General features: G+C 38.7%; 3 protein-coding genes across 17 annotated transcripts; 2 read left to right on the forward strand and 1 right to left on the reverse strand.

The window, feature by feature from the left end:
• The first annotated feature begins 402 nt into the window (after positions 1–402).
• LOC111267702 (uncharacterized) lies at positions 403–1,361 on the forward strand. Its single transcript, XM_022846113.2, has one exon. The coding sequence runs from the start codon at positions 676–678 to the stop codon at positions 1,258–1,260; it is 585 nt and encodes a 194-aa protein (XP_022701848.1). The 5' UTR covers positions 403–675; the 3' UTR covers positions 1,261–1,361.
• A 664-nt stretch (positions 1,362–2,025) lies between these two features.
• LOC111267703 (uncharacterized) lies at positions 2,026–24,432 on the reverse strand. 11 transcript variants are annotated; one of them, XR_015313920.1, is made up of 5 exons: positions 24,262–24,432; positions 22,508–22,806; positions 20,008–20,124; positions 9,789–10,559; positions 2,026–2,113 (listed from the first exon to the last, which is right to left on the reverse strand). XR_015313920.1 is itself a non-coding variant. In XM_022846118.2 (4 exons), the coding sequence occupies exons 1-3, from the start codon at positions 24,323–24,325 to the stop codon at positions 20,008–20,010; spliced, it is 480 nt and encodes a 159-aa protein (XP_022701853.1). In that variant the 5' UTR covers positions 24,326–24,432; the 3' UTR covers positions 2,029–2,113. The 11 variants fall into 11 exon arrangements, 7 of the variants coding, with proteins under 7 accessions (XP_022701853.1, XP_022701851.1, XP_022701850.1 ...); XR_015313922.1 differs by lacking the exon at positions 2,026–2,113 and having other exon boundaries at positions 9,621–9,902; positions 10,454–10,559; XR_002684789.2 differs by lacking the exons at positions 2,026–2,113; positions 9,789–10,559 and adding exons at positions 15,845–16,244; positions 17,630–17,776 and having other exon boundaries at positions 24,262–24,431.
• Positions 4,158–9,555, forward strand: Nthl1 (Nth-like DNA glycosylase 1). Of its 5 annotated transcripts, XR_002684783.2 has the most exons (7): positions 4,158–5,211; positions 5,774–5,974; positions 6,088–6,297; positions 7,434–7,707; positions 8,232–8,397; positions 8,746–9,137; positions 9,266–9,555. XR_002684783.2 is itself a non-coding variant. In XM_022846110.2 (6 exons), exons 1-6 carry the CDS (start codon positions 5,188–5,190, stop codon positions 8,870–8,872), a joined length of 1,002 nt encoding a protein of 333 aa, XP_022701845.1. In that variant the 5' UTR covers positions 4,158–5,187; the 3' UTR covers positions 8,873–9,555. The 5 variants fall into 5 exon arrangements, 4 of the variants coding, with proteins under 4 accessions (XP_022701845.1, XP_022701846.1, XP_022701847.1 ...); XM_022846110.2 differs by having other exon boundaries at positions 8,746–9,555; XM_022846111.2 differs by having other exon boundaries at positions 4,159–5,211; positions 5,641–5,974; positions 8,746–9,555.
• Positions 24,433–25,421: the final 989 nt, after the last annotated feature.

Below are 25,421 nucleotides of genomic sequence, written 5' to 3' on the forward strand. Positions count from 1 at the left end.
CAAGGACCTACTTCTGCGTTTAGTGCTTGTAACTTGTAATATTTATGGAAATTTCCCACACATAGCGTTCACATTAAATTCATTTATCAGCCCAAATGTAACAGGCGGCGCCAATATACTTCTCCCAAATACGGAGCCAAATTACAGAACAACTGGATAAAATATTTCGATAGTATCAGAATGTTATTTAGTGCAATATAGAAGTCAACTCTATGAACTGTCCGTGGACCTAAGCGTACGATCCTACACTGGAGAACGCAAAATTGCACACCGTCACACATCATCATAATGCGCAATTCAATTTTGAATGGTTAAGCCCTACAAAATAACTAGAACACTTTTGTGTTTAAGTCGAAGCGCAGCGCTCGGTGGTTATTCAAGAACCTGGTGGGGGGTAAGAAAAATGTCTCTTTCCCCTTTGGCGCCTGCCTGCGGGGCCGAGCGACACTTTGTCATGTAGGGCCCTACCAACACAATACGATCTGAAAATATCAACTCACGTGCGGTCAGAGCGAATGGAGACATTGTTTTAGGGGCAAAGTCGGCATTTTCTGGAAGACGTAACGTAAAAGAATCGCGGACCTTACGTGGAAACTACACCTCGACTTCTGTTCGGTAGAAAGAGGCACAGCATTAGCATACATTGGAGATTGCCCAGTGCAACATACGCACAAAATGGTGCGACGTTATGCCCGCAAAACGTGCCGTGGAGATTACTCCACGGAGCAGGTGGAGGGCGCCGTCAAAGCAGTTCTTGGTGGCCTCAAGCTAGCCGACGCAGCGCGTCGATTTGGCGTCAATAAAATGTCACTCAATCGCTATGTTAAAAAGCTACTTAGGACGCACACTGTGCAAAGCGAACACGAAGCGTCCAGCTCTGGAAAAGTGATAAAAATACGAAATAAGACTGTTGTTATTGGCTATACAAGAACAAAGCAGTTATTAGCGGCAAGCGAAGAAGATCGCCTTGTAGTACAATTGAAGAGGTATGGAAAGCCATCGTCGGATGATGTACGAAGAGAGGCCTTCCTACTAGCTAGCCAGCTTCGAAAAGATGTTCCAAAGACATGGACAAAGTCAGGGATGGCTTCGTACGACTGGTTAACAAGTTTCCTATCGCGCCGAAACGACCTTTGTGTCATATACAAACGGACGCGGGAGCAGCATAAACAAGGCCCAAGTAGTTGTGACCCAGCGACTAATAATATATCTTCAATATCATGCTGTTCGGGACAAGTTAACGAGGCGACCATCAAGTGAATGCGTATCTGTACCTAACTAAAATGTGTGTTCTGATTTCATGTGTTTGATTATGATTAATAAAATGTCTTTTTTTTTAGAAATTCAGGTGTGTCCTTTTTATTTTTACTTATAAGGGTGTAGTACAAAGCGAAACGTGCAAAGTTGTACTCGCATGTCGGAACGTTGCAATGTAACTCTAAGCCATATTGTATTGGCAGAATGTACAAAGTTGGTAGAAAGAAGGTACCTGTATCATTATTTATCAACGCAAAGATGGGCAATCATTGCTACATAGACAGAGAAATTTGACACTTTAAATATACCATGAAATGTACTTTTCTTTATGGGTGTCCAGCTATCACAGGGATTATACTGGACTGCCGTTTTTACAACGAGCGCAAGTCTTTAGTACACCGCGGAGTTTAATCTTGTGGCTCGTAAAAATCAGACTGGGTCTTTTCGATAATGGGGTACTAAGCATGTTAGACCATCTCCCAATACATACCAGCAAATGAAATTATCCCAAATATAAAACAACCCTAAAAATAATTGTCAAAATCTATTAGTAGCGCAGGGCAGCGCAGCCTAGTTTTTGAGAAGGTCTTCAGTTTTATGGCCAACAATGTTGCACATACAGCTTTTCCATCAGCAGTTATAATATACAGCCACAATCTGAATATCTGAAAACAGACTGGTTTGGATTTCAAAAGGATGCCATTAGAGAGGTTACTAAAAATCTCATACAAGGATTATAGAAGAATTATAGAATATAGAAATTTCTATATCACTCCGTTGTTGTATTTTCAATGATGATGAAGTTTCTGACGTCCATGATATCGAGGGGATCGGAATATCAAGGTACAGTCCTGACCTGAAAGATCAACATATGATTAATTACTTTGGCTTGTGTTAGTTCCAAAAAGGGCACGAAACCTAAGAATTCGGATACCGAAATGCATCAAGAGTGCAAGAAATTTTACATAATATAAATAGAGGACTAGAGTTTTTGATTGAAGACACATACAACGTCACATCCATAACGAAATGAACAAAAAGTTTATGTACTCATTTGATCGCTGCTCCCTACATTGCCAGATAGTATCTGCATCTATTTTCGTCCGTAAATTTCTATAAAAACAAAGATCGATTAATCTAGAGGGGTGCTAGGTACACTAATTGACCCGGTCGCAACCTTTGTCCATTAAAGGAAAAAAGATTAGGTTGTCCGAAGTAGTTTAGTTATCTACAGCTATAAGCTGATTAGATTTCACCAAATAATAATACGTTTAAAGGAAAATATATTGTTTAGTGCTCAAAATTAGTTCATTTAATGATTAAGCTTCTGAAATTCAAACATGATGAAATTCATCAATGATTTCTGAAAACATTGTACAAGAAGGTTCTCAGAAAAAAAGGACACTTAATTACTTATGCAATAATTTTAAGAATTAGAAACTAGGAAGTTGAAGACCGCAGGGAAGATATTTACATTTTGTAACCTCAAATAGAAGACACAGTTAATGATTAAAAAAGCTCATGTATAAGGCATTTCCCGTCGACTCAACATAAAGTTTCTCGAAATAAACGTTAAACTGTATGGAATATGCCGAAGATGAAAAAGAAACTCACTAGCCTAGGACAGACGTCAACAAGTTTGTTGTATTTTAGAGACGATTTACGCAACTATTACTGGCAAAAAACTGGCCTGGATCATATCGTTACCATAGGCGAGACACGAAATGGTCTTTAGAGGCACGCAAAAGAAGAACAAACGAAGAATGGCGTCCAACAAGAGAAAAACGATTTCAGCCGCAACGCCAACTAAGGTCGGGTGCAAAATGATACTCATGAAAAGAAATCGAGATCAGAAACGTCTGTTGTTACTAAATATCATCCAAAAAAGATGTAGTTACTGCTGCCATATATCTTGATCTTTGAAGAACTTCATAGATGAGTAGTCCAGCACTCTCCAGCATTCGACTGCGTTTCACAATCTGAATCGAGAAAACAGAACAGCTATAGGTTCAGCTTCCATATAATCCAGATTTAAGTCCACTGGATTACGATAACTTATAGGTGTCAAAAAGAGCAATAAATAGCGTCGCGTGTTATACCGTCGATTCTTTCAAACAAATCACAAAAGTACATAGCTATCGATAAGCTTTATTTTGCTCGGCGACAAAAGCTATATATACTGTACTGTACGTGCATGATTCGCAGATTCGCGCATCATGACACGTGTTAAAAGAAAGAATACAGCTGTTCAGAAAAAGGTGTAATTTGGTCTTTACTCAAGCTATTAAATAATATCTACAAATGATATAGCGAAAATAGAGAGATACATAAAGCATACACGTCATTTACCCGCTAAAACTTTATACAAAAAATAAATAATATGCTGTGATAGTGGAACAATAATAATTAATCTAACCTAATTGTTGAAGCTTAAGACTGTGCCTCGTTCTTACGCAATAATATTCGCAAACATTTTTGAGGAGTTTCGAGGCTATCTAGGCTTTTAGACGTGAACAGAGATAGTACAATGGTATTTTAGCTTGCCATGTGTAATTGTGTGGTGATTTCAAATCAAGAGTCAAAATCATCATAATCGCTGAAGAGTCGGCTAAAAAGCAAGTTACACGACTGTCAACGGCGCAACGTTCTCTTTACAGAAGAAATACAAAACACACTAATTATAGATAACTAGTCCAAAACATTCAACGGTATCGCCATAAAATTCGATTTGAAGAATCTGTTTTTTTTCTTACAGAACAGTTGAAAATAACAGTAGTAAACCAAATCAAATTTCCAAAGAAAACCGATACAGAAATATGGTTAATTTCATAATACATTACATAAGATATTAACAATCATTTTTATTTAGTTTAAAACTGTATTTTATCAATGGTAAACCACAAGGATTTGACCTTCATCTAGGTCCTCATTTTTAATTTTTTCGCCGCATTATGTGAAAAGTTCCCAAGAATGATAAAAACGATCTAAAGTTTTTTTCGAGTCGGGCTTAACAAGGAAAAGCAACTTAATTATCTCGACGATCTTAATTTGGGATACGATAGTATGATTAAAGGTAACTATATGTACTGTGTATACATATCAGTAACATGAATATAGTAATATGAAATTCAAGCATTCAACTTACATATTTGTAAGCATAGGACTTTCTGGAAAGTTTAGTTGATCTAACCATTAGATCAGACGATGATATATGTATATTTTTGACCTATCTTCCACAATTTGTTAAACTTAGAGTTCAATTAAATTAGAATATGAGGATTTACAAATCTAAAAGACGTTTAAGAAAGATGAGTTGCGAATTAGTGCTACCTGGATACTTTCACGGATAAATGTTAAAATTCTGTCAGACCTTCCCCAAGCAGCGTTTTTTGGATAACCAGGCATGATCGCATAGGTATTTATAATAAGAGCCTATATGTACATTCAAGTTGTGTTGCAGACAACGATGTAATTCTCTATTGATTGACATAGCATCTTCCCGTATATTACTCCACGTTCATTTTTTTTGGATCATTCGTTTTTACTAGATGGACAGGGACAATATGTTGTGCCCCACATAATCAGATAATGTCATCTGATTCTAATGTCATATTTCAATGAGCTTTAGAGTTCTTAATATACGGCAAACAGTGGCTTCTCCTGCAATTAGTGGCAATTAGATATATACATCACGTGTTTACGTGACTAATGCATTTTAATATGCATCTGCTGGGCATAGTATCGAAGAATGTTAAACATTTACATGATCAAAAAGCACACGTTTTAGCCCTCAGCTCGCTGTTCTAGAAAAAGCCAGTATTTGTTTTTGTTTATACGGATCAACCTGTCATAGCAGACGCTAATTCAGCTGGTAGTCAAACGGGTTGTGCGCCTTTGGTTAGCATTCGATTTCGACCAAGTGCTTGACTAATGCAAATTCAGCAAATTGAAAAGGTATACAATGCAAATGAGTTTTGTTAGATGACAATAAAGCTGTGTAGAAAAGGTGCCGTTTTACCTAGTTCAACCATTGCCGTTGAAGTTCATTAATCAATAAAGTTAGTACAAGTTGATTTTTCTACTCTGTTGTTGCTATTCCCGTTCGCATGATACCAGTGATATCAATGAATCAGGTAATTATTTTTCGTCTCCTTCAATCAATAGCATATTGAACATCTTCGGTACGCCATTAGTTCCATTCAAGTCACATGCTGTAATATAATAATACCTACTGATATTACCGACTTGTACAATGCACAGTCCAGACATAACTTGCCTCTGCTGGTTTATAGCAACGTCGATATTATTACTGTGATATACGTTTGCTTTACAGATAGTACCTTTGTAACTAATTTAATTTGTTTTTTTTTTATGTATTTTCAGTTAATGCGTACGCTCGATCGAAATCATTCTTCGTTATCGGGACCATTATATTACTCTTTCTATTCTGTTTTTTTAAGTAGTGTCATTAATACGTCTAATACGTTTCTTTGAAACACCAATTTGATGATTTAAGATGCCTCAGACAAGGTCGAAGACGCAGTCATCTGATAAGGATGCTGCACAGCAGCTTAACAAGGCTGACTTCAAGTTAGCTAAACCTCGTCAGAGGCCTGCTAAGGGCGCTTCGCTGGAAGGAAAAAACTCTACTATAAAGAAGCCCGAGAAAACGAAGAGGCCGGCTGAACGTTTGGTCGAAGCAATTAAAAAAGAAGAAGTAAGTACAAGGTTTATGCTTAACACACACTGTTCGCTGAACATAAATGCATTTTATATAGTCATGCGTAGCAGATGTGCTGGTTTGCAAGTAATGACAAACTGAATTTATAGGAAGGCCAAACTTCTTTGCGAAGCACTACATCTTGCGCGGGCGATATCGAAGATTTAAGCGATAGTCAGTACAAGGCCAAAAAAGCGCACTGGGAACCTTTGAGATGGATGGAACTGATTGATGGAGTTCGCGCTATGCGCTCCAAGAAAGATGCCCCGGTAGACACAATGGGCTGTCATATGTGCGCCGATCCTACGGCTTCACCAAAGGTACGCGACGTCTAACGTTTACTACAAAAAAAGCGTATGGCTTTACTATAACGTAATACAGATATGGATGAAGGTTATTTGAAGAATAGTCTCAGAAAAGTTGTCTGCACCGGAAACAGCGAGTTGGAAAATAGTGATTACTTTCCAATTGTGTACTTCTCAGGTACTCATATCACGCTAGACAGAGAAATAAAATATTAATAATATTCTTATATATATTCATAAAAAACACATATATGCTGTCATCAAAAGTTGTAAGACTTTTGGATTCGAGAAAGCTAAATCCGGCCCCAATACAAGGTCACATACTAATCGATTTTTAAATATCTACACACGAATACAGGATAATCTATTGATGATACATAAAATACCAACTTATGGATGCAGACAAACCACTTGTACTGAAATTGGCACAGAATACCATTTTTTCGGGTTTGTAAACTTGACTTGAATAAATTCGAATGTGAAAGTCAAGTAAATTGATCTATTTTGTTGTATTTACCAGCCATGTTTAGAGCGTCTATTTGTTTTGCGTCTGGGACACTAACGGCAAGTAGGCATGGAAGAAGTCATTAATACAGTGGCTCAGAACAGCTTGGAAATTTAAATACCTCAATTTCTCTTCAATCGTAGCAGCTAGGGCTATTCTACGTTGTTTTGAATGTACTGCACAAATGCCTAATGTCCTGTTCACACAACAGCTCAGTCTCACAGGCCAGGCGAAATATTGAAGTCTGGTTCAATAAGCAACTGGAAATCAACCTTAATTTTGTATCGAGAATCGTATTCTTAGTTGACTCACATTTCTACCTCTCTCTCGATTAATAAACATGTAGACATAGAAGATCATTCAGGCCATTTACAAAGAACGATTTACATAGATTAAGCAATCGCATCCGATTTACTTAACAATTTTGTGTTTCATTTTTTTTTAGCGTGTGAGGAAATCCCGAGCTAGTCACGTAGGAGATATAACATCGTAAGCGTAGTGGCAAGCATTGCCGCTTACAATATCATATCTGTGTATTGTGCATATTTGACAAGCTCATTTCATTTATCACAGCACGAAACCGAAACACCAGAAATGGATAGCCTTGTACAATTTAAAGAAATCTTTTTAATTTTTTTTTTGTCAGGAGACACGCTTTCAGATATTAATATCACTGCTTCTTTCGGCGCAAACAAAGGACGAAGTAAATTTTGCCGCGTGTTGTCGTCTACGAGAACATGGGTTCACTCCGGCCAAATTGAAGGACACACCTGAAGAGGAGATTTCGAAGTTGATCTTTCCCGTTGGATTCTATAAAACAAAGGCAAAGAATATTAAAGCGGTTTCTGCGATTTGCTACGAGAAGTATAAATCGGACATACCACACAGCATAGAAGATCTTTGCAAGCTACCGGGCATAGGTACACGCCAGGTCTCATGCGTTTGTAGTTAGTTTATTATACAATATAATAAAATTAATTACATATTCCTATATATCAATCAATATATGGGCTAGATACTGAACATATAATGCTGCGCTTGTAATTTCGACCTTTGCTTCCGTTCTAGTGTGCTTTCTGTTCTTTTCAACTACAGAACTAGGTATAATCGATAGGTCCCCGTGATAGCTTAGTGGGAAATATATTTGCCTGCTAGTCTTAGGGATACCTTGTAGTTCGAATCCGAGCATAGACAGGCTTCGTTTCGTGCTGGGAGCCAGCCGTCCGATGGAATGCCTGTCATACTAGGCGAAAAACACGAACCATCAGAGGTATTATCGATATGGCGAATATTGTATGTTTCAATACGATGTAACATGATAATTTTTTGAACAATGCGCATTTTGGTCTCGTATAAATTAGACAATTATCTGAGGCAGTAGTCTTATTTTTGGATTTAGATCTAAAATAGGATGATTTGAATGTTACTACATCGGTGTGCATAGGCCCAAAAATGGCGTATTTAGCAATGAATTGCGCATGGAACGAGACCGTTGGTATTGGCGTCGACACACACGTTCACCGCCTTGCGCAGAGATGGAAATGGCTTCCGAAAGGAACAACAAAATCACCGGAGGATACTCGTGTTCAGATAGAGTCGTGGGTGCCGAGGTAAATCTAAATCTGTGTATAAGCTTGCAAGCATCTCAGATCTGCGCAGCATTGATTGAATTGGTACCACGTGTTATATTCAAAGTTCTTTCGAATTTAGACAAGGATAATTTCTTCCGCACAGAGGCGGACTTAATGGCTTTGTAATATCTGTTTACGCTAGGTAAAAATATTATAATGACTGTCGTATTTGGATTAAGCTATTTCATTTTTCTAACATGGAAAGCAACCTAACTTAAATTGGCTGCTTGTGATTGAGCACCAGTTACTCGAAGTTCAGTTCTATTGATACAGCGGTGAAGTCCAAGCGTTCACGATATCAATATGCGTTTTGTTGCTTCTTTACAGTTCGTTGTGGCAAGAATTGAATTGGCTCCTGGTGGGTTTCGGCCAGACTGTTTGTCTACCAGTTAAACCGAGGTGTTCAGAATGCAACGTCAACCATATTTGTCCTAGCGCCTTCAAGGCTAAGTAGCAGGCATTGGTATAAGTGGAATTAAACGAATTCTTAATAGTGCTAAAGGAAAGTTAAATCGTACTCAATCGCACTTAATATAAGGAAGTCTCGCATTTCCTGCGTCCATTGCTGTACGCCCCTGTTGCTTGTTTTAAACACCAAACTGCTGTTCCTATAAAACCAGCATCTGTTTATTCCATAAAAGGCGCGTCTACGGTAATCTGATGGTGAGAAAAGTAAGTCACATTTCCTGCGTCCATCCGGCATACCGTGCAGGGAAAAGGTTTGTATCAGACGTTCAGTCGAAACCTTGATTAGGCTTGGTTTAGCATGAAGCCTGCTTTAACAAAAGATATTGCTTCCGAATCGAGTCGAAAGGCAACGGAGCTGTTACGTCTATGCTTGTTTCAGATGGCGAGTGGCAAGAACGGTATAGACAAGAAAAGCCATACTCAGCTGAATCTTGAAATGTATTCAATTGCCAGACGATTATAGTAATACGTTCGGTTTACCTATAAACTGTACTATGAAATCCAGTGAGCCTGTAGTACCTGTTATGCTGTAAAAATGATTTTTTTAAAATTTAAGTATAAATGTGGTTATGTTGATTACGCTTTGCGGCCCAATGGTATAATGCTACAAGAGTGTGGAACAACGTAAAAATGGCACAGCGAAATAAACGAATTGAATTTATAGAGAGCTTTCGTGCTGTCATAACTAATTCCAAAATCCTTTTTCTTTTTTTTTTTTGTTGAACTATATAGGTTAACCTTCGGAACAATTTGTCTATGTCCCTCTCTATTGAGTGCGACAGGAGTATCAAATCGTAATATGCTGACGCTAAGGGTATAACGAGATATATACGTATTGCATTTAGTGGAACCAAGTTGTATAAAATCGCAGCGTGCCTAAGTATTTTTTGTCCTTGACATACCATTTACTTGGACCGCCACGGTGGCACGTAGGCAAAGCGTGAACTGACAAAGTCAGCAAAGCTCGTAATAGAGTCCGGACTGTAGTTGCCTTGATTTTGGAAACTGTTTTGTTTCTGCAATTTTTGTGGGAATATATATTAGATTTAATTCATAAACAACAATTACTGAATACAATGAGTTGTTGAATGACCTAAGCAGCAGCTAAGTAATACACTGGCATACTCAGTGAAATTAGTGCTTAATCACTATATACCAGTTTCATTTACCTTGGGGTAAATTGCGTAAGTCTAAACAACCTAATATTCATTTTTCTATGCTTTTCGTATTACAAAGTATAGCCTATCTCTATCTAACGTGCACCACCTAAAACGTGCAGGTGACTTATGATGCTTACAGCTGTGGTTTCAAGTGGATCGACTGAAACACCACAACAAGCTATCCCTCAGTTGAGCATCAGCATGTTGTAGGTATGATTTTTTCTAATTCTGTTTGTAATTTTTTAAGCTCTCTTTTCAAACTCGAATTGGGAGTCCTTTTTTTTTCTGGTTTACTCCGCGTTTTGCCACGATTAAACTTCACTCAAAGCGCTTGATAGGTTTGTTCTATGCGTAGGGAGAGCTAGAGTGTCCACTGTGTCCGAGTGGACTGCTGAACGTTGGCTTACCCAGCTTTGAAGTGGCTCCCTTTACCTAGAGGATGCACGCTGATGCAGGCAGCCACTCAAGTACGGCTGGGACGTGTTACTGAAAAAAGGCAGTCTCACAAACCGGCTGAAATCACATAGTCACATTAATTTAAGTTAGCGACAAACTAGTATGCCATGACTGCAAAAGATACGGCGGTTACTATTATTAATATTGCTCCCTTATATTGTATAAATATCTGCATTATAGAGATTTTTTGGTTGCCAGAAAAGAAGCTTAACTAACACGCCGTTGTCCTGTTTAAAAACTCCATTGTATCTTTGAAACGTCGCTTAAGATTCAACCCAGTACTAAACATCTGGTGACTTTACTTCTAAAATGTGTTGAGCTTTACAGAGTTGGTATATTTTGTTCACCGTAATGACTACCTGGTAAGTTTTTGTTACTGGGTCTTTATATTGCAATAATTTCTTTGTTTAGTGGAGCAGAAATAAAAATGGCTTAAGGTTGAGTTGATTCGCGTTTGTTTTTGTAGCTAGGAATTATTACTATTGTTTCTAGAACAACTGTCCATTGAAAATGTACACAAGAAGCCGGAGAAAAATATGAATAAGCACGTACTCTCTAAACCGTAATTCTGCCAAGGAACTGCAATAATGGACTGGTGGATATCTGTATGGAGGAAGAAAGCGTTAAACTAAATATGATATAGAAATATATAAAGGAAAAAGTGGCTGAATGAATGGAGAATTATTTTCTGCAACAAAAAAGTGAGTAAAAAAAAGTTCTATCTCACTACTTAAATTATCTTGGACTATTGGATTTAATACGATAAAATTATAAGACTCATAATTTGCATGTAAGAAACAGGTTCTGGAATGGCAATCGGCACAAGGAGATCATTATGCCTGATTGAAATATATGCCAGGGTCATTATTATTAGATTTTTCATTGTTCGTATCGGAAAATACATACACAGTTAGAGTATTTCACAAGTCGATCACACTCACACTTGTCCCGAATTGATAATAAGATTTGCGCAACAAATAGTATTCGCAACCTCGCTTTTTTCATACAGATTGAAAGAACAACTACATCGTAATACATTAAAATCTTCCGCGGAGTTTGCCACAAGTATTACTTTAATGTTGATGAGGTTACGAGCAAGTTACGATCGGAAAAATTCTTTTTGTCACTGTAATTATCTGATTGACAAAGTTGCACACCGGAATGAAGCAAATGGAAGTGCTTTCTCGAAATAGTCCTCGACATTCTCCCTGTTTGCAAAACCTTCCATGACGATTACCGAACGCATGAGATTACTCATAGAGGGGCTTTTGCATTTGCATCTTTCTAAGAGGGATATACTTTAGTTTTTTAAAAAATTAACGTTGCGTTTATTAGCATTGAGGCCATGATGTTGAGTTCATTTATTTGCAATGCCAATTTAAACATTTCGAAATACAAAATGGCTGTCGCTTAATAGGACATTGTGTAATATTCAAGCTAACCTTTTAGCTCCAATTCTGCAATAAAAACGATGGTAAATTCTAGCCGACTTATTAATAACTTCCTTTATTGTGTAAATAAGAACGTCTTTTTAAAAAGCTTGCGGTATTTCAAATGCAATCTTAAACATCAGATTTATTCTTTGCGAAAGCGGTATGTATATATTTTTAGACATTTTAGCCTTTTGTCGTAGAAACAACATTAGAACGAAGTGTTAGTAAGTATACGCGCTTATTGAATAGGGTTGATTTAATGATTCATTTGAGCGGTTTCTTTCGGCCACAACTTATTACTAACGTCTTATTATATTGCCTAGATAATTTTTTACGTACATATTTAAAAACGCTTGATTTCTACTGCGTAAAGCAACGCGATTTTCAATAACTTGGTAGACGCTGCACATTTGGCTGGCGCAGCTTACTCGTATAGCGTATCGAACTCGTATAGAACTTATCTTACATTTACAAAAGGAAAAAAACATACTTGCTGGAAGTCGCTGCACGCTTTTAAGAACCGCGACTATGCAGTACTCTAGAAATAGAGTAACCGCGATGTCGCGTGAGTCGCTACACGGTTCAAAATACGTTATGCTGAGCGGCTTATGTGTCTACACCACAGTTATTATAATGTACAGTTGATTTCTGGGTTTGTCATAGGGCCTGTTCGATATTGTCTTATATTATTTAATCAGCTGATATGCCTATCTCAGAATGAGTACCTAATAAAAAAAAATTTCAATGCGTTCAATTTTCTTGCATGTTGCCATTTGTCAGAGACAAAACAACATCGCTGCGGCAAGGCAGGCTGTCACCACTTGGGTAACCAAGGTGAGAATAAACACTGAAGTAAACATGCCCCTGTTGTTATATAGATACATGTAGATAATCTTCCTGAAACCATCTTCATAGATCATTGCAGTGCAGAAGTTCTGAGAGTTCAGACGATTCTTGACGTAATCTAGCGCATTCCGATCACCGCAGTACTCGAAGTACCCCTGGATAAATTCAAGCGTGGATGCGTCGATTTACCAATTTCGTCAGACGTCATTGCGATGAGTCCGAGCATAAGGTCAGACAAAAACTGTTTTACGTTCTGCTCGTTTAGGCGGACTCCGTGACGACGACAGTAGTTGTGATAATGACGAATGTGACCAGCACCCAACGCATACTAACACACATGCGGATCACCACATCCGATCTGGACAAAGAGCCCCAGTAGCATTCCGATGATAATGATTAGTATAATGGAGTCGGAAGCATGTGAAAAGTCTCATAGTCTATTAGGCGCCTGAACTCTATTCAGTATGTACAAAAAAGTGCGCCAATAAATAAAGCAATTAAAGCTATCACCGTAAGTACGACGCTCAAAGTAAAAAACACGCATTGCGTTATACGAAGGGTGTTCCTGTTGATCGTTGCCATTGTAATGAAACGTGTACGTTTCCTTGTGCCTTGAAAACAATGTGTTTTGTTTATGAGATTAAAATCATTTTGTAGAATAAGTAACATCTACAGAAGCGCGCATAGTCTCAGCGGTCACAAGTTTGGCCAACAGGGACTTACTTCAACCCTAGAGCCAGAACTTACTATTTGTCGGAGAGCTTTATTTTGGAACCGGTTAATGGTTCATTGAATACAGAGATGTTCGAAGGTTTATATGGCGCGTACATGTGTAATCTTTCTAAAGGCACACTAACAGCGTTTCATGTGGCCCTCATTTGCAACATAAAAAGCTTACTTCATCCACAATTTCATTCACATTTAACAGTGGTGATACATTAGGATTCGTCGAAAGAGATCAATCGGCAGACTACAAGCGAGTTCAGAATAATTATCAGGCCACTATTAACTATTAACTGATGACAATTAAAGTATAAAACTGTAGTTAAAAGGCATAGTAGAGATGAGTAATTAAATAAATAGAGTATAAACAGCTAATTTCCTGGTGGGTTTGGGGAAACCAATCGTGCTTCTCGCAGCAGATCTTAAGTTGGCCCGACAGAGACCACAGGATACGTAATCGCTCCATACAGGTTCAAAGGCTACTTCTATAGGAGCTTGTTGATTGATTAGATGAATTTATCAAAAATATTTTGTGTATTTTAAGTTCCATATATTTGTACTTGTTTTATCTGAGTCAGCTTATTGCAGTTTAAAGAGTTCAGAGTAGGCTGCTAGACAGAATTATACTATTATTTATTATGAATGGGGGCTTAAGGTAAGCACACAACTGTTGTTTGCGCGATCTGCGCACGTATACTATATATGTATTTTTACTATAAACCGTACTAAGGAAAATTCTAAGGATTATTTTACTCAGTTTTGGTGATACATATGCGGAACTTGTTGGGTTTGGTAGTCTAGAGCAATGCTCTACGGCGGTTCCGCACCTTAAACTCAGAAATATCTTTTAGGCTTGATACAGGCACTTGGTGTACTCTATAGTGAATACAAACTTCAACATGTTACCATAGTACAAGATATCGCGACTAGCCTGAAATTTACACGACAAAAGAAGCTATCCACTTTGTGAGAGTATCCTATGGAGATCCAAAATGCGGGCAAAATAATCACAGTCCTCGAAATGATAATTTGCTAGCCTCTGTCCACATCGACGTATAAACGGTCCTTGAGCCTATTTGACGGCCGATGAGAGCTATCGACTCGCAGTAAGGTTCAGCCTATATCATTGGCAATTATAGCTTTCACCAGGTGCAAAATAGACCGCACTTTTCTTGTCGACATTCCATGGTCAATCGTAGATTATAAATACAGAAATACTGTATGATTATTTGAGCTCAAACATAGATTACTTCTACGGCCCTACGCTCTTCCCCTTAGCAGCAGCGAGGCAAATTCTGGTCCGCTTGCGCAACTATACTAAACAATTCCACTTAATATAACGAGTAAGTGTCACCCGTCCTAGGGTCTTCATAGTTGAACGTATTACAGTAGTGAAGCTGCGGACAAAAGTGAACTTGGGAACACATTTTTCATTCTCGGATTAGATAATTAGACTGAACAAGTTCCCTTGCACTATGGAAAAATTTAGATTTTCCCAAATGGTCTCTAACTTGAGGGAATAACCATTAGGTACGAAAGCGTTAACATGCTAAATTTATTGGCACATAGAATTTAATTATTCGCTTAATGATTATCCAAATGCTTTTGTCTGTTTGAAACCGTCTGTTGATTTTACGTAGCAGTGAATTTGTCTCCTCCTTTACATCGAACATAACGGAGGTAACAAGGAAGATTATCATCAGTAACTCTAGTCACTTTCAAAAGTTTAGAGAGATCTAGAAAGCGTTTAGCGATCATTGAAAAATTATAGAGTGCGAGGTGTGAACCATTTTTAAACAGTAAGGAAAAATGAAATATAAAAGCGTAGAATTATTCTTAAACATTTAAAAATACTCAAAAAGAGATCTTAAAAAAATTGGACCAAAAGAAGAGCCTTTTTTCATGGACGACACACGCAAGATGAAGTATTGGACGGATGAAGCAGCTAATTCGTTAGAGGATAAAAAAAAGGCTAACTACAGAATCAAGATGGATATTTATCATCGGTTTTCTCAGCTCATGTTTTTGCTAAGGGTATTATATTCTTAGCCTCATTGTATAGAAATTATAACTAGAATCAACTATTTTTGGATTATTGGTATTCATTATCAGATATTGTACTTTTTCCGTAGAAGATCATAGATAATTCTTATTTATTCTTTCTCATTTAACTTCTATCATCATTATTATTATTTCAACAATACAAGAAGAACACTTTGGTAATTAATCCTAGTCATAATCATTAGAATAGCAGTTTGCCTGCTGTTTATGCATCAGTTCTTTTTTTTTACAAAATTTTGTTATTAATTAACGCAGTACGTGATAATTAAACTGCTCCAATTACTCCTCACGTTTTCGATGATAAATCAAATTCTATTTATTATTATAATATAATTATTGATATAATCATAATTATTATCGTCTGTTTATAATTTTTTCTGGTAGTAGTCAAAAACTTCATAAATACAGCTCTGCAACACAATATATATTTCAATATCAGAAACAGTTTGCGTCATATGGATTGTATGAGTCTATATAAAACAAATTTGTTTTATATATATATATATAAGAAATGGTACTAGGGAATAACGTGCGACATGGTATCCACCGCAATTTCTTTTGCATCTGGGGCGCCTGTATGTATTGTTGGGTTCGGTTTCCTATAGAGTCTTTGGTGAAGCAAGTGACGACATTTTTGTTTAGAGGTTCGCCCCGTTTCGCTCGTTGTTCTTTATCACACCTGAAGCAAAGAATTTCCTATCAACCTCTGCCGATTTCTTTTTTCTCGGCTCTTGAGATTCGTCTTGAAGGCTTACGTTATTGAGAACTCGAAGCGACAGATTGCAATGGTGAGTCGATTAGAAGATACCCGAGACAATTTCGGGTTATTATGTCTATCTAGAGGAAGAAAGCTTTGATTCGACTCAAATGTTCGGGGTTCTTTACTGAAGGATCCTCGAAAATTATGTGCATTTCATACGTTGCCATCGGAACTATTTCGAAATCAGACCAGCTAAGACCGTTTGCGAGGGACATGTAGTGAGGCGGTGTAATCGTCTATGCGGCCAACACGGCTTTCCTGCATCTGTTGTTGACGTGTGCAGTGAAATATGTGTCGGTCACGGAAAGGAGCAAACCCCAAGTTTATATAGGCAGCGACCTGACAAAAAAACAATATGCCAATGACCGTTGTACTACGTCCCTTTTTCAACCCTATCGTCTTCGTCTTAGTCAGTTTATATATATATATATATATATATATAAGGTAGCTTAGAGAGGTGGTTATTTAGCCTGTAGCAGCAGGTGAGAAAACTTTATGACCTTCGTTTCGTTTCCTTCTATGACAGTTCTTCAGGTCTTTGTTGTAGCATGTTCCTACCACCTCATGTGCAGCTGGTATAATAACCTATGAGAAGTAATAAGATGGATACTATTAAACCAATCGTCATACCTAGTACTATAAGAGAAAGTTGAGCAAAAATAAATCAGTGACATTGGCTATTTGTAACATAGGAAGGTGGCATCGTTATACACAAGTGTGTAAATCTATATAACCTCCATGTGATCAGACGCCCTCTGTATTGAATCTTACTTTGCCTATTGCATCATACATATATATATATAAGGTTTACTATATATGTGTCGACATATAGATCGTCAAAAATGGGTTCAAAAAGCTGCAAATAACAAAAGATCAGAATGCCTCCTAAATATATCTATGTACATTCAGTGTGGAAAACAAACGATCAAATTATCTGTATCTTGTAGTTTAGTGATTCGGGGCTGTACGTATTTACCCCTACAACCAATCTAAAACAAGACAAACTGGGTTTTTTTTGCAGCTAGTTATGTTGAACGTTAATACATAGGAAAAAAAGCAAACATGCTTCGGCTAGTACCGCGTGCAATCCAGGGTTCCTATTACCTTACGACAATAACCAATAAAGCTGCTGCTGAGTCAAGTACTAGATTATTTACTGTGTGTATTACAGAGGATGATGTCTAACAGCTCAACGAGTCCGTACGGTAACCCTCCTAGTAATACACGTGCATCTAATCCATATGTATACTGCGTACATGTCGTGCAAAATTAACAAGACTGTCTCAGGTCCTTTTCAGACCTACTTGCTACGAGCAACCGTCAACTTTTCCGCTGTAGGTTTAGGCTGTCCATTGTGTTTCCCGAAAGACGCTCAGTTGTACCCATCCCACTTTGCAGGTTTTATAACAGTGCTAATACGCAGTATTGTCGAACAGTATACCTGTAGAAACCTGAAATATGCACCAGACGAAATGTGCTGCAATATGGCCTATTCGCTTTAGATGTCTTTGGGATATGGTATCTAGCCATAATTTTACTCGACGAAATATCTCTTTCTTCGAAGATCAGCAAAAAATCTGCTAGTCAATTGCTGACTTTATACTTTACTTAGAGAAATATACATACATGCGGACTAGTAAAGTCTTCTCACAACGGCGACCTGCGGCCTATTCTTGGTCGAAGGCTGTAGTATCTAAGCAAACGTACCTCAAACTTTGCTTGTCTGAAGCCTATTGCTGGCGCAATATAAGGACACTCGTATAATCATGGCTGAAAAATCTAACTTGAGAACGCTTGAAGAAATATTGAATTGGGAAGTGAATATAGAAAGTTAGCTCCGCTACTTTGCTCCCCTGAGAAAGGCGCTGTAAAATATTCTAACTTCAAGCTGCTTGGCTTTAAGAGTATATAGAAGTTTAGCATAAAAAGAATGTCTAATGAACATATGTATATATATATATACCTTTGTGTATACAGGCTACGGATTAAAATGTTATAATAGAATAAAGTAGCATAGTTACGCCTAAATTATTAAATTTTACCCTGATATAAATGATCTTCAAAATCGACCATTCAATCAATTGTATAGAGTTAGCCGGTCACTTCATCCAAATCGATCAATCGGTACATTTTATGGTTCGATCTAAACTAAACAACAAAAATCCACCCGAGTGAGAGCCTTGGAGGTTCACGCCAGATTACGCCTATGTTTAGGTTCTTTAGTTAAACATTGTTTAGGTTTCTGATGAAAAGCTTAAGTGTGTTTTGCAGCAATTCCATACGAGTCTACAGTCAAGTAAGAAACCTACCTAACTCATTCACGTATTGAAGATAACTTCAATAAGTAATTAAGGCTAAACGTAGAAGTTGACTGCTGAAATGCTGCGGTATCTTGTGTACTTGTAAACATTATTACATAACGATTAGTTCATTACCAGATATGCTAGGTGCTTTACCGGAACCGAAGTTGTATGCGCTTGCAGTCTCAACTTTAAGCGTACGTTATGTATACAATAGAACCTAGTTATCTTCCCTCATCATGATCGGAACACTCTCTTGTATCTACTTTCAAACTCATTCAGGGCGCGCCACCTCTGAAGGGCACAGCTATCAACAGAGTGAATATGTGACTTCAAGTGAACGTCCTCTAGATGCATGCTACCGTGATAGAGATGAAATGGCTAGATTTCTGTATCATGTAAATGACGTGCCTCATACATAGATCATTTCGTCACTTCGATTCCGTCGTCTTGTTGCTTACAAGTTTTGTAAAGAGTACACGAACACAGACCCTGATAACCGACAAAATTCTACAGGCAAGAACTGGTGACCGGTTTTCACAAATCTTTGTGCCGGATCGTTATGCGACTGCAGATTGTATATGACATTAAGAATTATTAAATAAAGGAGAGTACTATGAACTAATCAACAGCTGGCGATCACTTCAGCGTTAACTCCATACAAGCATGGATCCTTGTTTTGATAGGACTCATGTTCTCATTCTCTGCTGAAAAATAAAGGTATCTATATCCGAAGAAATGACGTTGCCTTTATAAGCCTATTGACAGCGTTGAGATTAGACGAAATTTGCCATATGAAAGAATTCATTTTCGGTTGTATGGCTTCCTCTCTTTCCTCTCAAATTTCTTTCTACGATTCATTGGGTAACCGTTTAAAGGGGTACCTGCTGCATATGTTTTCTGTCCTAACATCTGAAACTATAAACTCACGAGTACCGGCGAATCACTTTGTAAGCTTAGGAGTCATATAAAAACGAGAAAATAGCGATTCAGATCATCTTGGCTCCTGTATAACTCACGTTGATAATATCAGCACACGGCCGCCATATGTAATTATCTTTGTCTAATGATTATCAACGTATTCAAGTCCCTGCTGTAGATAGCAAATGATAAAAATATTGAACGATTTCTTTAACTGAACTAAAGGGAGCTCCGAAAGGAGGACGTATCTAGATATGATTTCGATCCTTCTACAGACGCATTTCTGATTTAATCTGCGTGCAATAGGGGTATTCTAGGCTGTAAACCGGCGTCAGTCAGGTAATCTTTTCTTAACATAATAGCTAATGCCGTGCTTTTGCTGGGTAATCTAGGAGATACAAATAACAAAATAGTTACATGAACAATGAATTTGATTTCTCGTCGTTGAACGCGGTACTCACCTAGACAGGGCTGTTGTTCGTGATGCCGTTGATAATATTGATTCGAAGTGAAGGCTCACGGCGGATCGCGAAACCGAACTCAGTTTCATTATCGCTTCGAGGCGAAAGCGGATACATCTGTTAGAGTAAACAGTGGCTTTAATAGAATTATTACAATAACTTCGAGTAGTTCTTCACATACGAGAGGTACATGTGGAAGTGAAGATCACTTTCTAAATCGCGTCTTACATACGCTTTCAGGTGACCAAAGGACAGAGACTTTAGCAAGTTGCGTCTTCCTTCATAAGATACCTTAATATCCTTTAAATAAGGATATTAGGCGATTCAAGCTAGAGCTAATACAATGACCGAAGTCACTGAGACTAGCCGACAAATATGCCTTGTTCTTTGTAAATCATTGAAGATCAAAACCGTTCGATATTGAAGTTCTACTGTTGCTATGACGCGCACAATGGTATATTATGTCCTAGGTGCTTCCGTCGTTACTGCTATATGAAGATCAGTTGTAAACTAATTGCATTTGTGCTGATCCTAGTGCGTCGTTACTACAATTGGCGGTGCGACAGGAGAGCAATTCGTCCGAACTGAAAGACTAGTCAAATCGAGTATAAATAGAGCGGTACGACAAGTTACAGAGCTACTGTCTGTATTAGAGAGCTTTACAAAATGTCCCGTTGCCGCTAAGTCTAGCATTTCTCGAGTAATTGAGGCCTGGGCAATCGATCAGGCTAGTCGCATAAGCGTTTGTTCGGGATTCTTAACGGATTTTCACCAGGTCCAGTTCAGCGCTATATTCATCTATAGGCAGCATTACGTTTTGGGATGAATTCGAAGCTCGCCTCTTCTAGTGGCTTCTATGGAAGCGATACCCTACACGAAAGAACGTTATGTGGTGTCTTAGGTGATAAAAGGTTGTCTATGTTCATCCGGAAGAAGCAGTTTCTACTCAGTTGCGTCCAAGACGTGCACTTCAAGGCGTTCAAAAGAGACACCAAGAAATCGTCCCTGTGTGACGACTTATGAACTACCAGACTGTAGCATCGCCGTCTGGCCTCGCGGAACTTGCGAAGCTTGCACACGACTATCGAACGCAACGAGATAGGCAAGAGCCGAAGTGTCGCCGGCGTACGTAGTTGGCTAAACTGCTGTCCCTGCTACGGTGTGTCAAGTCTTTTCTTTTAGTCTTTTTTTAGTGTGCAAAGTCTTCTCTTTAGCAACTAGATCGGTGCGTTTGCGCGGTGCCCGAAGCCATAATTATGTTTCGTCATTCTGGAAAGACAGGTAGACATGTAAGCATTCAAACAACCGCACAGCAGATACTGAAATGCTTCTATATTGGCCCTAGTATATATTCATAGATTAGGATGCTGGTGTGAAGGTTGCTGAAGTTTGAACTCTAGATGGCCGAAGGCGTGGGCTCCGATGCTTTTCTTCCGGTTATTAAGGGCGGCTACAGTTACAAAGGCTATCGGTTGTAGGAGATGTTAAGGGGCGTACGCTTTAACGCCGACGTGTGTCGTCTTCGCAGTCAAGGTGAATGGCTCAGGTTGAACACACGGAGCAGATCGAAACTAGCCTGGAGCGGAGATGGTCCTAGGCCGTATATTAGGACACGCACGTCGGTAGCATAGCCGAATTCTATGCATTTCCTTCACCATTACTATATAAGAATAAGGCGTAGAGCAATTAAATCGCCCATACGTGACAATATGCCACATTGTCACGTATATCATTGGCTTTAAAAAATATATACATATGTATATTTATAAACAATGTAATAGCAAGCTAATAAAATGTCTACAATTCTGCGTAGGTCGGATTTATTGAGAGAGACGTATTGAGCTAAAGGGTTTTATCGTGAGTCACGAAGGCGATTTGAAAAAACAAAACATACGACGTTTGTGGGGGACAGCGAGTGGGAACTGTATTGATAACAAAGCTAGTGTAGCTTTAATTGGTTTGTTTACATATAATGTGTGATACGAGAATTATGTGAAATAAGTTTAATTCTCGTTTAACTTATCGATATGCTCGAAGAATAGTTATCTTCTTGAACTGTGAGAAGTTCACAATTCGTCAATGAAAAAACAACATTTAACTTTGTTGAAGCGAAATTGGTCTGGGTGGCTGCTGTGCATCTATTCGCGCGTGTTGCCACGCTAGCTATGAACATGTCGCTATTACCGATTCAAAGTTCATGTCCAAAACGGCATATCATTAGATGAGTCAAAGATCCGTTCCCCCTAGTGGGGCAAAGTTCTTGATGCTATGCTGAAGCGTTCATTCCGAAGATTTGTTCATATAGTAGAAATAACTTGACGAGTTACAAAAACCCCATATCACGCAACTACTATTAAACAACGAACGTTTTCTGTTCAATAAAAATAAAACTGCGTCAAACGAGTCATTTTTATCACTGCTAACTTAAACTGAAAGTCACCAAATAACTTATGTTTATTAGTATATAGAATAAACACTATTGGAAGTCGATTCTACTCACCTCTTGATTTCCATTTTCTGCGGCGAGTTGTGCTTTCGCTAGTTTTTTGTTCATGTAAAATCCAGCCTCGGCATACTTCATCTTAAGTACCTTATCATTTAGCCGTAAGTTAGTCGGCAGTAAACAAAACTGACGCGTGTGGAGAAATTGTCGGCCCGAATCCAGACTAAAGAGGGGCGGTTGTATAATGATCGAGATGTTCATAGACCGTGACTGCATTATTTGATTACGACATTGCCCACCCGGCGGGGGCATTCTATCGGCGAACATGTTCACGGTGTCCACTAATTTAACGTCAACTGCAATGATATAGAAATCGGATTAACAGTGGTCATCATCTCTATCAGTTTAAGTTCCAGCAAAGAGCTTCTTTCCCACTGTTACGCTTAGAAATGTCCAAATAAAAATCGTCTGACGCCTAAGACAAGATAAATACCTAATTGCGGCTTTAACTTTTTAAGGTGAAGATTCAGCAATTCTCCAAACCCTTACCAGCCTGTTGCATGCTTCTCGTCAGTGGTTTTTTGCTACATGACAAACAGCAGCAAAATGGTACTGAATAATTTTCGCAAACTCTTATCAACTGATACCAGGAAGATGTAGCAGCTTAAATGCCCGATGGTCTCAGAGTGATTAAATAGAACATAACTAAACATTATTAAACAGATTTGTCAGAAACTTATCTTAGCTTTCCCTATTTCTCGTATGACCTGAGTAGATGTAGCCGTGTCCTAGTGATGTATGAGCTGAGCAAATATTATTTTTTTACCGTCAACAGGCCTGACTTAACTGATCAGGTCAATACAATTGATACCTGCACGGATAATGAGAATAGCAACGGAAACATAGATATTCTATGCGGTTCTCCGAGAAACTGTACTTTTTCCTTATTCTGCCAGAAACAAAAATAGATTCGCCTTATAGTACGAGCGGTGATTCTTCCGATCGAGACTTGTTTTGAATGACACCAATAGCGACGAGATAAACAAACGCTTGCAGTTTTATCGCGATCGTAAGGGCAGGTCTTGATAACGTTATGGCGTATCGTACAACGGAAAAACAATAAGTTAATCTAGGCTCTAATTTCGTAAGTACATATAGAATGTATCCCTCAGCAAAGAGCAGAGCCTTGATTCGCTCCGTCCAAAGAGAATACTAAGCGACATGGGCAATGCTGCTTGGTTCGGGTGCATTCGACCGTAGTCTGTGCGACGAACCGAAATCTGGGGCAGTAAAACCTGAAAATTGTTTTTGCCCGCGACGCGACGACTTGTGATACTATGACCCTGTTCGGTCCATAACGCCCACGGGAAGAACACCAGCTTGCAGCAGGATAATATCGGTTGCACGCGTAATAGAAATACGATAGAACCGTGTCGGGTCTATACCTGTACACCCAGCTAGACATGGCCGCTTGGATGAACGCCAACTAAATGATACCGCGGTTTAGTCTGAGAGAAGCCGTATGCAGTAAATTGGCAAGAATAACTTTGAGAGGTTCTGCTCATATCGTCCGTGTCATACGGTTCCAGATTAGTATTTTCCAGCAGTCATCGTGAGTCACGCAGGTTCACGTTGAGCGGACACGCATGTATACACGAGTTCAACGACAAACATATGAATGAGCGAGTTGTTCCTATTGTAAATTATACATATATGGATACATGTAACGTTGTATCGTCTACGTTGAATGAAGTAGGGCGTTTTCTGATCTAACTTCTTGGGTTTGGAAATTAATCCTCAGATTTATTCACCGGCATGAAGAATCAACTGTAGCTGTAGTTGTAACACAAATCGAACACCAACGAATTTACACATTTTATCTTCCCTGATTGTACTCGTTGTGGTGGTGGCGCTCACCGGCGATCTAACTGCAATAGGTAATGGATTATGACACTGATACTGGAACGGGCTCCGATTATACTATGGGTACTCACATATATAAACGAAACAGGAAAGGGTAATGGAGTACTGACTAGATATGAATTAAATTCAATGCGATCTTTCCGTCCATTTATGAAGAAATGAATGGAATAGTCTTATACGCATACGGACCGTTACGCTCAATTGACCTTTCGGTGCCCCTAATCACGCCACCCGCAAGTTCGTATCAAGGTTACGTCGGCGATCTCTGCGCCGCTGAATTAATTCACCATCCATCGCTCGGAGCTGATAAATGACAGAAGTCATAACGACGAACGCTGCATTATTCTAAGATCTGTTAGATCATTCCTACCATATGCAGGCAGTGGAACGGTTCAGGACGTTGTGGAATGACGTCATAGTGACTGTAGGCGGCACGTACAACAGAATTTCAGAATAGTACTTTGATTATATCGTCTTTCATCTCCCTCATCGCTTCAATTAGAAATAATGTAACAGATGATTGGATTATGAAACGCTTATGTTATTGATTGACCGCGCACCGTGGCCAGACAGAGCCGTCTGTTGCTTGTCATATGATGATGGTGATTCAGGAGCGGTGAACGCGTTAACGTACCGTTCAATCCTTCGGCGCGGTTCGTCTCACGAGCTATAGACGACCGTTGTCGCTACTGGTGGGTAGTAGAAGTGCTCGTAAACGGGATTTGGCCGGAAACGAATCTTTACAAAGCGTTTCTGTTGCCGCGTAATTTCCGGCCAACAAAGCTAAAATTATAAGGTGCGAGCTTTCCTTTGTGGACATGACAAGATGTATCTACTGGCTTCCCTGTAAATTACAGAAAAGTAGCGGTGCCACTATCACGAGCTATATGCAATGTAGCGTATAGTGATTGCTAGCTTAATAATTCTTGATGGCATCAGTGTTAAATAGGTACGATAATATCTTGCACTGGCCATCATTTCCCGCGCCCCAGGACGCAGCGATAAGCAGTAATTAGGGAGTTTAATTAGGCGTTTTATTCAATAGAAC

Source organism: Varroa jacobsoni, unplaced genomic scaffold (genome assembly GCF_002532875.2).
Source record: "Varroa jacobsoni isolate VJ856 unplaced genomic scaffold, vjacob_1.0 scaffold_1213, whole genome shotgun sequence".
Lineage (NCBI taxonomy): Eukaryota > Metazoa > Arthropoda > Arachnida > Mesostigmata > Varroidae > Varroa > Varroa jacobsoni.

Excerpts from the sequence above, each read along its gene's own strand:
- LOC111267702 (XM_022846113.2), top strand. The coding sequence starts at position 676 with ATGGTGCGACGTTATGCCCGCAAAACGTGCCGTGGAGATTACTCCACG.
- Nthl1 (XM_022846110.2), top strand. The coding sequence starts at position 5,188 with ATGCAAATTCAGCAAATTGAAAAG. Across the intron at positions 5,975-6,087 it reads AAGCAATTAAAAAAGAAGAA|GAAGGCCAAACTTCTTTGCG; the intron begins GTAAGTACAAGG and ends CTGAATTTATAG. Across the intron at positions 7,708-8,231 it reads TTGCAAGCTACCGGGCATAG|GCCCAAAAATGGCGTATTTA; the intron begins GTACACGCCAGG and ends CGGTGTGCATAG.
- LOC111267703 (XM_022846118.2), bottom strand. The coding sequence starts at position 24,325 with ATGTGTAAATTCGTTGGTGTTCGATTTGTGTTACAACTACAGCTACAG. Across the intron at positions 22,807-24,261 it reads ACAGTTGATTCTTCATGCCG|TTGACGTTAAATTAGTGGAC; the intron begins GTGAATAAATCT and ends ATATCATTGCAG. Across the intron at positions 20,125-22,507 it reads CAGAAAATGGAAATCAAGAG|ATGTATCCGCTTTCGCCTCG; the intron begins GTGAGTAGAATC and ends TTACTCTAACAG.